Consider the following 15820-nt stretch of genomic DNA (forward strand, 5'->3'; position numbering starts at 1 on the left):
GAGACCACCAGCTCATCTCCGTTCTAAGTCCTCATACTACCACCTCGCTTTTAAAGTCTCCACTTTGCCTGGAAATGTTATCTGGCTTCTTTGTTTAATTGCTACTGATGGGTGAACGACATGGGCAAACGACAGGTTCATACAAGATTGCTTGAATTGGGCCTTTGACTCACCAACTGAATCAAGACTGAGCTAGAACTGCACAAAAGTGATGCAAGTAATGCCCGCTGGACATCTTTCATTATCACAAAACATTGGCTAAGCTGCTAGAAAAGAATAGCTTTCCATTACAATAAGTGGCTATCATCCCAAAGACACTGAACAAGTTAGGTAGTTAATAACAGTTTCTGCAGACCTTGCACAACTTATATCCCAGCAAATTAAACATAGTCCACCAGTTATGTCTGACAGTGTATGAGGGTCTCAATAAAGTTCCTGTTCTCGATTGCTGCCTGATAGGAATACAGTGGTACCTCAAGTTAAGTACTTAATTCGTTCCGTAGGTCTGTTCTTAACCTGAAGCACCACTTTAGCTAATGGGGCCTCCTGCTGCCGCCACACCAACGCCGCGCAATTTCTGTTCTCATCCTGAAGCAAAGTTCTTAACCCGAGGTACTATTTCTGGGTTAGAGGAGTCTGTAACCTGAAGCATATGTAACCCGAGGTACCACTGTAGTTAAAATTGGATACATGTCATGGGTTTCATTTGGCTGCACTCAGCTTGATGGGTCACAACTTGGTGAGATTGCCGTGGCCTAATGCATTGTGAGAAAACATTTAAACCAACTGTATGTAAAAACAATAATGGTATAGCCTTAAACTAGTTCTTAAAAGTCACCACCCACTTGCTCCCCCTGTCTCAAAAATACATACATGCAACAAAAGAGGAAGAGCTATAATAATTCTAATAAAAAACATGTTGCAGAATGTGAGTTGCATTGCCCTCCTCCCATGTGGCTCTCTCCTAGAAATCATACCTTTTCCCCATTGGCAGATATGTATTAAAATGTCTCCTTGTTTATACAATCTGTTATTTTCCCCTTGAACCTATTCCTTGATGGAGGATAAATAAGAAAAATTCATATGCAGGCCGGCACCTACTGAAACTGCCAGCTGTAGTGTTTGTCATATTTCAATCAAAGTTGAAGCCAGCCAGCCATTTTTATACTGCATGGTCCCTACATACTCAAGGACCAGAATTAATGAATTAGCTATTGATTAAATTCCACTCTAGCAAATCCACCGTGGCAAATAAATGAACTACCCGGGGCACGTGTAGGCCACAGCCAGACATGTCCGGGCAATCGATCAGTAGTTAGTATTCTTTTGGGATATGGGAACAGCTGATGATAATATGACATGTAAGGGAAGGCAATGGAGAAAGTCTGTTTCTGGCTCAGCAGATTATAAAATCTGCAAGGTATTTCTGATCTTCTTGCATTTGTATGTTATGACATTTTTAGTTTGTATATAATAACAGAGACATGCATAAGTGTTTTCCATACTTCAGACAAAAGCATACATCAGTGAAAGTCAGAGGTAGGGAGAGGGATGATTTTCAGAATTGAGTTCTTATCATCAAACAAGCTTTGACTAGACATGTTTATGTGACAGAAAAATAGCAAGCTTAATTTCACCTAGCAGTTACACTTTGCACAGACAAATAACAGAATTCAGAGAAAATGTAAAAAGAGAAAACAGAAGTTTCTTTGAAATACTGCATGTGTAGATCCGTTTTGTTAGCATATTTCCGAAGATTTAGGTGTCAGATTGTAGTTATTCAAAAGAGATGCTTCTCCCACTCACAAGAAACAAGCTAAGCACTAATCTCTGCCAGAAGTGTAATAAAACCACATCAACAATAACAAGCACGCAGGAGGCTAACTACTTTATTGTTGCCGTAATTTTGATAAATGTCTTGGCAATGGGCAGCCATTAGTTACAACCTCTCTTCTGGCCACGCTGGCACTCCTGGATCTTTTTAGGAAAAGAATGACGGCATTTGTCAGTATTCAGCTGTTTTTCCAAGTCTGGCAACCATTTCCTTTTTGTGGGATGGGGAGGGAATTCTCCATAAGAAAAAGATGGAAAAGAGAATACAAGATCAAATATACCTAGATCTTTGTTCAGGCATTGTAGCCTCCCATTCAATGATGGGACTGTGTGGAAATGAACTGCCCCTCCATCACATCCCTGTTACCCACCGCATTCATCCTCCATACATAGAAAGAGGAAGGACTTCAGCAGCGAGCCTGCCTATAAATATACACAGAGGGTTCAATCTCTTCTGGATGAAAGATCTCAGGTTACGGAGCTGGGAAAGAACTCTTACTGGTTGATAGAGTGTTCTTTATATGTACACGATGCATGTAAATCACATAGCTATGTTTCTTGTTTTTCTTAAATTAATTACAGGCATGGGGCATGGTTGTGCTTGTTGCTGGGATCCTAGTGTGTGTGTCTCCCTAGCTGTAACCATCACCAAAATATTGCCATTATCTTCACTGTCCCGTCCCCGTCCCCCGCCACCCAACGTGGCTATGCAGCTTAGTAAAAAATAAAATAAAAGTGGCTATTGATGTCAATAGAAACTTCTATACTAAGCCTTGCTTTGTCCAGAGATCCACAAAGAGAGACTTCCAGACAGTTAGGAAATGCTAGCATAGATAGACCAGTGTAGAAGGCATCTTCATAACTTAATTGCACTATTTCTTCTTATCTTTGACACTACGAGCAAACAACAATTGTTTTACAGGCTGAAAAGCACCAAATTATTTTCTGTTTCTTTTATCTCCACAGGTTCTTTTGGTTTTAAGACAAAGAAAGACACTTAAATACCGTGGACCGAGGACGTGAATCCGTGGTGCCGATAGCTCTTTTGGCTCATCTTCCACCGTTGTAATCTGTGTTTCGTTACTTCTCACACAAGCGTACACTGTGCAGACTTCAACCTAGAATAGTTAGCAAGAAAGAAAAATATAGTTTTAACTATTCAGCAACTGAAGTTAGAGCGTGACTGCAAATCAAGTAAAATTGAGTTCAATGTGATGGTGGGGACTTAGGAACTTTTTGGGAAGGATCCTACCATATTTTTGCGCTAGCGTAAGGACTGGGACTAGGGCAAGGGTACTTCCCCCACATGCACCATTCCCAAATCTGCTCCAGAGGGGGAAGTCACACTGGGAAAGTGAAAGTTATTCCGCTCATGCTAAGCACTACTTGGCACCACTGGTCCATCTAGCTGAGCCTTTCTCAACCTGTGGGTCCCCAGATGTAGTTGAACTACAACTCCCATCAACCCTAGCTAGCAAGGCCAGAGCTCAGGGATGATGGGAGTTGTAGTCCCAAAACAGCTGGAGACCCGCAGGTTGAGAACTGCTGATCTAGCTCAAAATTGTCCAAATTGGCTAGCATGGTTAAACAGAGAACATTCTCAGTCCTATTTGGAGATGCTGGGAATTGAACCTGGGCTCTTCTGCAAGCAAAAGGTAAAGGGACCATTGACCATTAGGTCCAGTCGTGACTGACTCTGGGGTTGCGGCGCTCATCTCGCTTTCTTGGCCGAGGGAGCCAGCATTTGTCCACAGACAGCTTCCGGGTCATGTGGCCAGCATGACTAAGCCGCTTCTGGCGAACCAGAGCAGCACACGGAAACGCCGTTTACCTTCCCGCCGGAGCGGTACCTATTTATCTACTTGCACTTTGACGTGCTTTCGAACTGCTAGGTTGGCAGGAGCTGGAACCAAGCAATGGGAGCTCACCCCATCGTGGGGATTCAAACCGCCGACCTTCTGATTGGCAAGTCCTAGGCTCTGTGGTTTAACCCACAGCGCCACCTGCAAGCAAAGGTGTGCTCTATCACTGAGTTATGGCTCTTCCATTTTGAATGAGGACTGCAGGTAAATACTGTTACTCCATAGTGCCAAGTCTTATAAACTTGCCTTAGCGACCCTAAGTGTTTGCATTCAATGCACTCCTAAGAGAACAGCTTCCACCTTCTCAAAGGGATCGTCCCTCCCCACACTGTTGTTCTGAAGGTTCCTTCAACCTTCCAAAGCATATTTGGGTTTGAAACAGGGCATGTGCAGGGGCTACGGACTCTTACAATGACCACAGAACTCTTACTGAACATTTGTGATCACGGGCATCACTCAAGCTAACTCAGTCTGGGATTGCTTAGTATTCATATGGCGGACCACCTAAGAAACCTAAGTTTGTCACCTTGAGGTAATTAGACAAGCGATGACACAGACAAGAGTTAGTCATTCAGAGCACATGGCACAACTCTGCACCTGTTACACTGATCTGGTTCTCATGCACACTTAGTCAAATCCTGGCTAAGAACGAGGGAGCAAAGGTTTGTTCTAGGTTTACTACCTATGGTATACAGTGGTGCCTCGCAAGACGAAAAGAATCCGTTCCACGAGTCTCTTCGTCTAGCGGTTTTTTCGTCTTGCGAAGCAACCCTATTAGCGGATTAGCGGATTAGCGCTATTAGCGGTTTAGCGGCTATTAGCGGCTATTAAAGGTTTAAGGGATTAGCGGATTAGCTGCTAAAAGGCTATTAGCAGCTTAGTGCCTTAGAAAAAGGGGGTGGGGAGCGGAAAAAAATCGCAAGAATCGCAAGACATTTTCATCTTGCGAAGCAAGCCCATAGAGAAATTCGTCCTGCGAAGCGCATTGAAAAACGGAAAACCCTTTCGTCTAGCGGGTTTTCCGTCTTGCGAGGCATTCGTCTTGCGGGGCACCACTGTATTTGACAAACCATAAGCCTGGGTTCAGCTATAATGCTAAGGTAAACCATGGTTTAGTTCCACGTAGTGTGACAGGAGCAGTAGGACTGAGGGAGAAGTGCAGCAGCTGTGATTTTCACTCCATACATTTGCATGGTCTTTCATTCATGCTTAGCCATGGTTGGGCTTAGTGTTACATGGCCCAGTAACTGCCTATTTGTTTACAGGCTCAATTTTAGAGGCTGGCGTTTATCTACACTTCCTAAATAGTTTGGGGCCAGGCTATCTGAAGAACCATCTGAACCCATGTGAACCTGCCTGACCCTTAAGATAAACATCTGAAGCCCAACACTCTGGCCTGTCAGTGAGTATTTTATATACCTGAAGAAGCATCTCCAACCCCCTCATTCAGCCCAGACACTGAGGTCCAGTTCCCAGGGCCTTCTGGCAGTCCCCTCCCTGTGAGAAGTGAGGTTACAGGGAACCAGGTAGAGGGCCTTCTCAGTAGTGGTGCCCACCCTGTGGAATGCCCTCCCATCAGACTTCAAAGAGATAATCAATTACATAACTTTCTGAAGACTTCTGAAGGCAGCCCTTTATCAGGATGTTTTTAATTTGTAATGTCTCACTGTGGGTTTTTATATTATGTTGCAAGCCACCCAGAGTGGCTGGAGCAACCCAGCCAGAAAGGTGGGTTAGAAGTATACTGCTGTTGTTGTGGGATCCCCTCTGATCCTTACCATATCACCTTTCTGAATCTACCAGCTTTTTATTTTTAAAATAGGAATGGTTTGCTTTCACAGCAATGTATTAATGTTTGATGAACCCTGAAGATGAGAGACAAAATATGACTCCCTCAGTTCTTAAGAGTACTTTAAATAGCTCCAAAGAAAGACTAATAATGTCACCTTTGCATTGGCAACTCAATACATGAAAAGTACCAATCGACAGATGTCAACACATGATGACAAAGGACAAGGCAGGCACAAATGTTGATATTTTTGAGGAAGCTAAGTATTTGGGTAGGGACAGAGTATGAAAGGCAAAAAGGTTTTTTTTAAAAAAATATCCACAATTACAACTTTGGATTTTCTCTTATAAGTCATTGCCACGAGTGCTGGCGCTAATACTCAGCTAGGATAACGAAGAGCAACTGATTAATATTGCCTTTGGTAAATTAATATGAAGGTCCCCGAAGTGTGAAAGTGCTTGGAATTTGTGTTACTGTTGAAGAAAGACAAATGTGTGTCCATGCAGAAACTGGAAAGTCATATGTGTATTAATGGAGGTGGGGGCCTGCTGTTGCAGAGGGGTTGGAACATAGAAATCTGTTATGGTGTGCCTCTGGGTGACGTTTATTTATGGCACGCTGCAACGGGATGCAAATTTTAGGACAAAGTATACATGATTACTGTTACGACCTGCCCATACATAATTCAGACTAAGCCTGAATGCAACAAACAAAACAGGAAAGTTGCAATTAAAGCAAAACAAACTGTTCAAGAAAAAAATGCAATTCAATTACAGGGGAAATAGTTGTAAGCTCTTGTCTTGAACATAATTCAAAAAAACCTGAAAATTACATTTAGATTTTGGGGTAACCCAAGGATAAGGAGACAAGAGGAGGAAAAAGAAGGAAAAGAAAGGTTTTAAAAATTAATGGTATTTTTAGAAGACTAGGATTTCATGGCTGAGATCAGCCTGTTCCACAAAGAGAAGGGAGGAGGGGAAGGATGATAAAAGGCTAATGAATGCAATATCATTATTTCTCTAGGTTGATGTATTATGCATGCCTGATATTTCTAAAACAATTACAATTTTGTTTTAATGAGTAGGAGTAGGATTGTTGCCTCTTTATAATATATATATTGTAAGTTTAGTGTTATGGGATCAGAGGAGATGTAGTTTTGATGTTCTTGAGATAGAGGAAAATACACAGATGCAAAAATAAAATGTACGCTCAGAAAAAAAAATGCTTGTGAGCCCATTGATTTAAAAATATGAAACCATTTATATGTGTGTCTATACAGAACTCCCATCAGATAAATATATATATATACATACTACAATAAATGCTTGTGTGGTTATTAGATTTGCATGTTTTTATATATATTCAGAATTGTTCCTCGAAATACCAATGAAAAGCAGAACACTCTCCCACCCCAATTATGTAAAATCAGCTACAGCATACGTAGAGATAAAAAAAAAAAGTTGTTCAAACCTGTATATCATAAACAGTGAATGGAGACAAATCTCCTAAAAGCAGAGACCCGGGTGCCTTCATTCCAGTCTTGTATCGCTTATTATTTACATAGACAGAATACTCTGTGACAACACCATTTGGGTTTGAAGGCGATGTCCAGATGACACGTACAGCTGTACTGTTGATGATGACAACCTCTGGAGGGAACATGCCCTCGGGCTCTAGAAATAAAGGAAGAAGCTGAATAAACTCCAGCTGTCTCTGTAAAATCATGTGTTTAACCAAATGCAGATTAGAATTTGGGTTTAGCAGAGGGTCTGCTGCTTATCTGCTTGCCTCTGATGAAGTTATCACTGTCTGTATTCCTCTCTAAATTGGCTTATTATAATCTCAGTTAGAAACAGTGGGAGATGGTGGTAAAGCGCTTTGTACCACCAGCATCGCCTTCATCTTTAGCAGAATGGGACCAGTGGGATACAATGATCAATTATTCACTTATCTGTGTGGCCCCATCCACAATTATTTGGTTTGGCTTCATTCTTCACACATGCCCAAGCAGCAATCTTGTTCCTAAAGCAGCAACTTTAAATGCACTCTATGGCGAAAAGTGACATATCAATAGCTTTTAGCAGCCTTGTAACTTGGGCAATGAGAAGCAACGTGCAATACTGTTATTATGTAAATGGTTTTGAATGCTGATTACCAAGGATAATGATGAAGCCTCACTCGTCCTCTTCAAAATCTTCCTTAGCGTTAAATTACACAAATTATTTAAGCATGTCAGAAATAGCTATGCAAAAAGACCTATTTTCATCTCGTAGGTCCATCTTAACCAGTTGAAAAATTGCGCTCGCAAGGAGTTCTATTTTATAAACAAAAGGGGGCTGACCTTTGGCACTGCAAAGGAAATGCAATCCCCACTTAAAGTGCTTTGCTAATGACCTGGAACACTTGCTTCTGAGGTAATGATATTATAATGTTTATAATGAGACTTTATAAAGCCAAAAAGATTAGAAAGGCCATTCCAAACACATTTCAGATTCACAAGTTGCTTTCTTCCCTCCCTCCCTCCCGCTTGCTAACTGACTTGGAAATGACTCATAGGGAAATTCTCCCAGAGAGTGGGGTTTACACCTTCCATTTTTGGTGACTCAGGAATGGCCCGAGAGTTGACTGTCATGTCAAAAGCACACTGCTTCGCAGAGCAAATCTTTTTAAAAACCATTAATTGTTTTTTAAATCTCTCCGTTTATTGACATGAACTCAGCTCCAAACTGGGCACACGGATAGTAGTGAACAGGGCAGGATGAGAACAAAGTGGGTTAATATCCGCTATTAGAGCTTTGTGCTGCTGTCTCAGTGGGACCTTTTATTGATCGGCCACTTGATGACAACCAGCACTTAAGCATTTTAGCGTTTTAGTTCTTTTCCCTCTTATACCGGAAATTTCATAATGGAAGGATGACTGATCTCAACCCTAACAAAAATCAATCAATTTCATTCTCAGATTTTAAGCCAGGCTGCATCCAGTACTAAACCTACCTCCGTCTGATGTACTCACATGCACCACCTCACTTGTGATGCTGTGCACCCCATTGAAGACTTGAAGCGAAATCCAATACTCTGTGTTAGGTTGTAGTTCTCCAATGACAGCTAGGTTGTCACTGGCGGGGATCTTCCTGGTGTTGTCATGGCCAGAGGTGTTCCAGGAGAGGACATAATATTCAATATTTCCTTGAACATCTTGCAAGGCTGTAGAATTAATTAATTTTTTTAAAAAATCCCAATAATATTGGGGGGAGGGGGAAGAAACTGGAAATGAAAGGACAAGTAATAATATTCTTGCACGTTCTGGTACAGTATTAAGTTTACCGGTAACACTGGTTATATATGCAATAGACTTGCTGCAAAGGCTTGCGCTCATGAAACTGTGGACTTTGAGCCTAGCGACTAGGCACCAAGGTACAGTTAATCTTGTCAGTGCCAAATATATTAGAAGCATGGGAGTAAACCAACTATTCTATGATGTATATGTAATTTGGATTCCTAAGCCCCTCTTGGGAACTGCCTTGAATGCTGGGTGGGAAGACCATGCCTTGGGGTCATTCATCCACCACTCCTTGCACATACTGATTCCAGGTCAGCAGGGAATGCACATGCCTGTCTATTTCACTAATTACGGTACATCCGGGCAAAGTTCCAAATTATCGATTCATAAAAAACCACACCCAAAACCCTTCAGCTGTTGCCAATCATAGAGAGAAATAAGCATCATGGAAGCAGAAATTTCATTCATAGCCTTCAGCATGAAGAACTGCCTCTATCATGGACTGAGCAAGATTTGGCTGTCTGGCGCCACTCCCTCGCCCCAGGAGGTCCTCAGTGGAAGCTGCTGCCTGACAACACCAGTATGAGGGAAGAATGCTGTCTGAATAAACCTGGCATCATATGGCTACCAAGTTATTATTATTTTTTCTGATACTACATTTGAATATGATTGTATTCTTTTGTGAGTCACTTTGAGAGCCTTCTGGAGGCTATAAAGTGTGGTACCAGTATTTTAATCAATCAAACAAACAAACAAATAAATGTAGGCTTTGTCTGGGGCCATACACCATGTTCCCACATGCATCCCTGAAATGTAAGATGCATCCTCAGACATTACACATCCAGTATTGCTGAGAATTACATTCTTTGCATTATGGCATTGAAACCTACAGGGTTGACTACACTTCAAGGACAAATCATGCCATAAAACATGGGTAGGCAAACTAAGACCTGGGGGCCTTCTAAATCCAGCCCGTGGATGATCCAGTCCGCGGATGAATCAGTGTGTTTTTACATGAGTAGAATGCGTCCTTTTATTTAAAATGCATCTCTGGGATATTTGTGGGGCCTGCCTGGTGTTTATGCATGAGTAGAATGTGTGCTTTTATTTAAAATGCATATCTGAGTTATTTGTGGAGCATATGAATTTGTTCTCCCCCTCCCAAAAAATATATAGCCTGGCCCCCCACAAGGTCTGAGGGACAGTGGACTGGCCCCCTGCTGAAAAAGTTTGCTGACCCCTGACATAAAATAACATTTTGGACACTTTCTGTTCTAGTTAACATGTGATTATTGTACTGAAAACAATGGAATTTAGGAGTGCTTATCTAAGTATGCCCTAAATCCTTAACTTTAAGCACAACCTAAGCATCTGAGGAAAACAATAGCATCATTGCTACTGAGATGATGATGATGGTGATGATGATTGAATCTATATCTCACCCTTCTTCCTAAAGGAAGAAGCAAACATGTGTATGCAAACATGCTTTTTCAAATGAAAAATCAGTCAGGGACAAATGTTTGTAATACAAATAAAGGTCACATTACTCAAACCACTTAATCCAAGAGGTACCAAATTTAGCTGCTCCAAAGTCAAACTTTTAACTACGACACCATAAAGGACTGACTCTAATCCTATTTGGATTTCAATCACATTTGGGGATATCAGTGCATAGATCGGAGAAGTGGGAATCACACACATACCGGCCCCATCTTCCCATCCACCAAATGTGTGAACAGAACCTAAGTACCTGCAATGTATACATATGTAGGCTCTTTGCATGAAATTAGATCACTGAAAAATACAGGCTCCCTGGTTGTATGGGGAGAGGAAAAGTTGTACCCGCGTAGATTTGTTCAGAATTTGAGTAAATGCATGGAGAGACCATGCACTGATATACCATCTAAACAGAGCTTTTGTTTCCAACTTCTTTTATTTCTATAGTGCAATTTTAACAGGAGCTACGTACCCCCAACTTCTGTTTTTCACTCAAGATCCCACCAGAAACAAAGACATAAAAGAAAGCTACTTTCAAGTGATCTAGTTATTGGAGGGAAAGGCATAGGCCTGTAACAAAATGAAAACATTTGGAAGAAGGTAGATTGCTAGTTTGCCTAGTGTAATGCATTCCAGCAATGAAAGAATAAATGAGGGTTTGCTCTAATGACCCTCACTTGATGTTTAACCTTTGCATTCATAAACAGATATCTAGGAAATTTCTGCAGTAAGAATGAAAATGAAGCCAGATTGCATTACCTCTATCTGGAAGGTCAGAGGTTCAGATTACTAAAGTAATGAAACTTCAGCAGCCTGCTTCAGATCTATTAGGTTTGTCAGTTTTTATAAGCATGCTTACTTCAGGCATCCAATTATAAAATAAGGAGCCTATATTTGCTGAGAGTCACTAGCAAGTGCTTACAGACAGATTTGCATGTACATATTGAAGAATTAACCCACTGCTTTGATGGACAGGTAATCTGGATTAAATGGATATGTTCCTTTTAAGATGACACAGCACAAATGTGTACTTTTGCATGCACAGAAAATCCATAACTCTCCTGGATGTGAAGAAGAGTTTGAACCAAAATACTGGCTTCAGCAAGTCATTGTGCCAATCTCCCAAGAGCTCTGAATCTATGTCTTATTTTGCTCTGATTTTATTATAATTGACCACAACATACAAATTGTACAAACCAAAGATTTGTACATATATGGAGAGCAGGGACAGACACAGCAGGCATGATCTTGCCTCTCTTCTATACAATACGTATATGGAATTTCAAGGTTGAAAAGGGGGCTGGTTTCTTCCCAGGTTTTGTTTCCATCATTTTGAAGGCATTTAGCTCTTAAACAAGATGCCAATGATCGTTCAGCTCACCTGAGCAATGTAAATCATGAAAATGGATGACTTTGAGCTAGCTCATATACGGATGACCTACGCTTGATGAGTGCAACTTCACTTAATGCTGGGGCGGCTAACCTTTTTTGGCCTGAGGGTTGCATTTGATATTGGTCAACCCTTTCAAGGGCCACATCCAGAGGTGGACATGCACAAAGCATAAGAGAGTGTGAACAAAGCAGGAACTGCTCAACCCAAATTCACTCTCTTGCTCGCACATCACACACATGCAGGGGATGCACACATACAGACTACACTTTCACCAAACATATGGTACACCTACAGACCACAAACCTGCTTGGTAAACGTGCGCGCGCGCACACACACACTCTTCACCTCCCCATCATCTCATTCCCACTAGAGCCCTGTAGTGGGGAAGGAGGGAAGGGGGTTACTGAGAGTCTTTTTTAGCTCTCCATCAATCTGTTCAGAGAGGGGGGAAGGTTGTAGAATCCCAGGCCCCTCCCCCAGCAAACTGGAATAGGAGAAGCAAACTGGAATAGGAGAATGTTACCTACGATCAACCTCTCAGCTGCTTAACTGTGGCACAGAATGAGTTTTGTAGCAAGTCAGAGCACTCTGGAATAGGAAGGAGCATGTCAGGCTCTCCCAATGTTTCCCATCTAGGAAACAATGGTAGGGCAGAGGGATACTGATCCCATCGCTGCAAATGATTTCACTGCCAGTAAACTGAATGCGGGGAAGGTGGGTCATAAGAAACAGATGGGCAGGCCAGACCTGGTCCTGTTAACCACCCTGGCCTATTAACTTGCATGTGTGAATATACCAACACAGATCTGACACCACAGATCAAACTTTCACATCCTTTTGATTGCAAAACGTTCCCTCAAAGTTCACATATTCTGCTGTCTGTCATTAAGTGTAGAGAAATCAAGCAATTCACATACATGTGGGAAACAGCCCAGCCCTGATTGGGAGTCAAAATAACAAGGGCACTTACTTGGGGTGGACCACTTCACTTCTATAGCAGTATGGTTAAGAGGTCGTGCGGTGACATTACTTCCCTTCTTTGGAAAACCCGCCAATGTTGTAGCGACCACTTCTTCACTTGATGTGTATCCAACCTCATTGTGCACTATGGTCTTATATTCATATGTTGTGTACCTAAAGGATTAATACCATTAAAAGAAATAGAAAAATATATCTCCTTTGAAGAGTTGAGACATGCTAAACATCTATTATTTTTCTACTAACCATGAAAAACGAAGGCTGTTTTTTCTTTTCTTTTAAAAAGGTGCTTCTTTATACTGTTTGAGAGCCATGGACAAAGAATAACAGGTTTGCTTGAAATACTAGGCCAATACTAGCACAGTAACAATAAACAAGGTAAGATGCCATATAGGATTGTTATTGTTTTCCAAAGTAGTGAGGGATTACAGCTCAATTCAAGATGCAATTACAGCAATGGCAAGCTGCCAGCACTTAGATATAAAGTTGATTCAATGGTGCTCTTTCCTCTTTGGGAAAACCCACTGATCTGAAGCTCTGCATCCCACCCTAACAGTATTTGCCTTATGCTTCATCAGCTGATCCCAGCCAAATATAAAAACTCAACGTTTCAAATAATACAGCTGTGTAAGTTTAAGCAGGGACGCAGGTGGCGCTGTGGGTTAAACCACAAGAGCCTAGGACCTGCCGATCGAAAGGTCGGCGGTTCGAATTCCCACGGCGGGGTGAGCTCCCACCATTCGGTCCCAGCTCCTGCCCACCTAGCAGTTCGAAAGCACCCCTAAGTGCAAGTAGATAAATAGGGACCGCTTTCTAGTGGGAAGGTAAACGGTGTTTCCGTGTGCTGCGCTGGTGCAGGCTCGCCAGATGCAGCTTCATCACGCTGGCCACGTGACCCGGAAGTGTCTTCGGACAGTGCCAGCTCCCGGCCTCTTGAGCGAGATGAGAGCGCAACCCTAGAGTCGGTCACGACTGGCCCCGATGGGAAGGGGTACCTTTACTTTACCTTTAAGTTTAAGCAATGTGTGTTATAACTGCCAATGAATTAATGAATGAATGAATGAAACATATGAAAGTTGTACGCATACAGATCCCTATTAGGAATTAGAACCCCACTCCTTCCCATCCATAAACTCAGTGGATGTGGAATTGTGCATGACAAATAACACCTTTGGGGCAGATAGCATCCTCAAGGTTACCTTTTGCAATCCTAATCAGGATAATGCCCCCACCCCCAGCCATCTTTGGAGAAAGAAAGTGGAGAGGTGGATGCATTCATTTTTCTTTCTTTTTTTGGGGGGGGGGGAGGGGAGAGTTGCATCCTTAACAAAAAAGCATACTTAATCTAAGTTGTACTTTGACTCATATTCTTTCAAACTTCACTTCATCCCTGTAGCGGTAGCCAGTCTACAGTACTCCCACCATTCCCAGACTATCAGTTAATCCTCCCCTTCTTCCCTATGCTCATTAACCTCCTCAAACTTAATCCTGAGTCATCTGTACTTCCCACAGTGAGATTTCCTTCTGGATACACGAACGACAAAATGGCTGCAAATTTATCTTACAACAGTTCTCAAATGTCCTGCCCACGAATAATCTCTATATCTAGCTGTCTTTCAGAGAATCTAGTCCACCATTGCTGATGCTGAAATGATACGTAATGTTAATGTTCCCTTTTTTGCTTGCAACCTAAACTTGCCGCTAAGAGAACAATCTCCAACTGGAAACTAACACAGAGGGCATTTCAATTTCTCCTTCCCTTCTGGGTTTCCACCTCCAATTCACTTCAATCCCAGCAGCATTTGGTCATATGTAGGGAAAGAAACAGGACGCGGGTGGCGCTGTGGGTAAAACCTCAGCACCTAGGACTTGCCGATCGTCAGGTTGGCAGTTCGAATCCCCGCGGTGGGGTGCGCTCCCGTTGCTCGGTCCCAGCACCTGCCAGCCTAGCAGTTCGAAAGCACCCCCGGGTGCAAGTAGATAAATAGGGACCGCTTACTAGCGGGAAGGTAAACGGCGTTTCCGTGTGCTGCGCTGGCTCACCAGAGCAGCTTCGTCACGCTGGCCACGTGACCCAGAAGTGTCTTCGGACAGCGCTGGCCCCTGGCCTCTTAAGTGAGATGGGCGCGCAACCCTAGAGTCGGACACGACTGGCCCGTAGGGCAGGGGTACCTTTACCTTTACCTTGGGAAAGAAACAGATATCTGAATCTTTTCTTTACAATGGCAAAAGAAGACGGGGTGCTATATGGAGGTGGATAAAAGGCATGATAATAAGGGTTGATAAGCCCCGACATTGGACTCCTATTGGAAATTATGCCTTGACTGGCATAATATTAGCACATGCCACATCCTATGTTATTCCTCTCGCTGAATGTTATGGCAAAATTAGGTTACTCCCATAATTTATGCAATTAATTGGGTACATTGTCGTTAGTTATTCCATCTCAATGCAAAGGAAATATCATTTGCAGAGTAAAAGGAACAACAGTGTATACTGATCATATTCAGCAGACTGGTTTCTGTTCTGAACACAGGACTAATAAACAAACATAGGCAATATCCGCTTCCATTTCATTTTTTGTTGGAATTATCCAACATCCCTAATGGCAGCCCCCTCCCCGGGCTGTTCCTTCTGAGCACTTCAACTGTTCCCCTCTACTGGATATCAGCTATTGGTGTCATAAAGCCTGTCCTGTAACCCTTGAGCTAGCCAGCTGTCCTCAGGTATGGTGGCGAACACTCTCCTGTCATCAGTGTTGAAGACTGAGCTACCAGTCCACTTAGAATGGAAGAGGCTACCATCTTGTCCTTCACCTCAGGCAGCAAATGCCTTAGGCTAGCCTTGTTTCCTAGGCAAACACATCACTAATTTACAGTGCAGATTCCTGCTGCGCAGATGCCCTGCATGTCAATGTGTAAGCCGGTGCTTGTATGATTTGACTTTAAAATTAAATATGTGTAAATGGCTTGCCTGCTACCCTGTTAGTTCAAATCTTGCTTTCCAGAGCCTGGTGCTCTTTAAAACAGAACAAAAATTGCACGCAACATGCAGGAGTCACAAAACAGCAAAAACCCAGGTGTGTTAATAATGGCAAATGCCAAAGGAGATGACAGAAAATATTTCATTACATAATTAACATGTTCACAACACAGAGACATGAGCAACACTTTGAACTATTAAGCATA

General features: G+C 42.4%; 1 protein-coding gene across 5 annotated transcripts in view; it reads right to left on the reverse strand.

The window, feature by feature from the left end:
* USH2A (usherin) overlaps nt 1-15820 on the reverse strand; it is a 418893-nt gene that overhangs the window by 125727 nt on the left and 277346 nt on the right. For all 5 annotated transcript variants that reach the window (XM_083433263.1, XM_083433262.1, XM_083433261.1 and 2 more), the window contains exons 44-47: nt 12625-12788; nt 8479-8688; nt 6955-7157; nt 2839-2951 (exon numbers count right to left, since the gene is read on the reverse strand). In XM_083433263.1, the coding sequence (XP_083289389.1) occupies nt 2839-2951; nt 6955-7157; nt 8479-8688; nt 12625-12788 (690 nt within the window). The remainder of the gene's footprint in view (nt 1-2838; nt 2952-6954; nt 7158-8478; nt 8689-12624; nt 12789-15820) is intronic.

The sequence above is a fragment of the Podarcis tiliguerta genome (genome assembly GCF_965153285.1).
Source record: "Podarcis tiliguerta genome assembly, chromosome: 3".
NCBI classification, from domain to species: domain Eukaryota; kingdom Metazoa; phylum Chordata; class Lepidosauria; order Squamata; family Lacertidae; genus Podarcis; species Podarcis tiliguerta.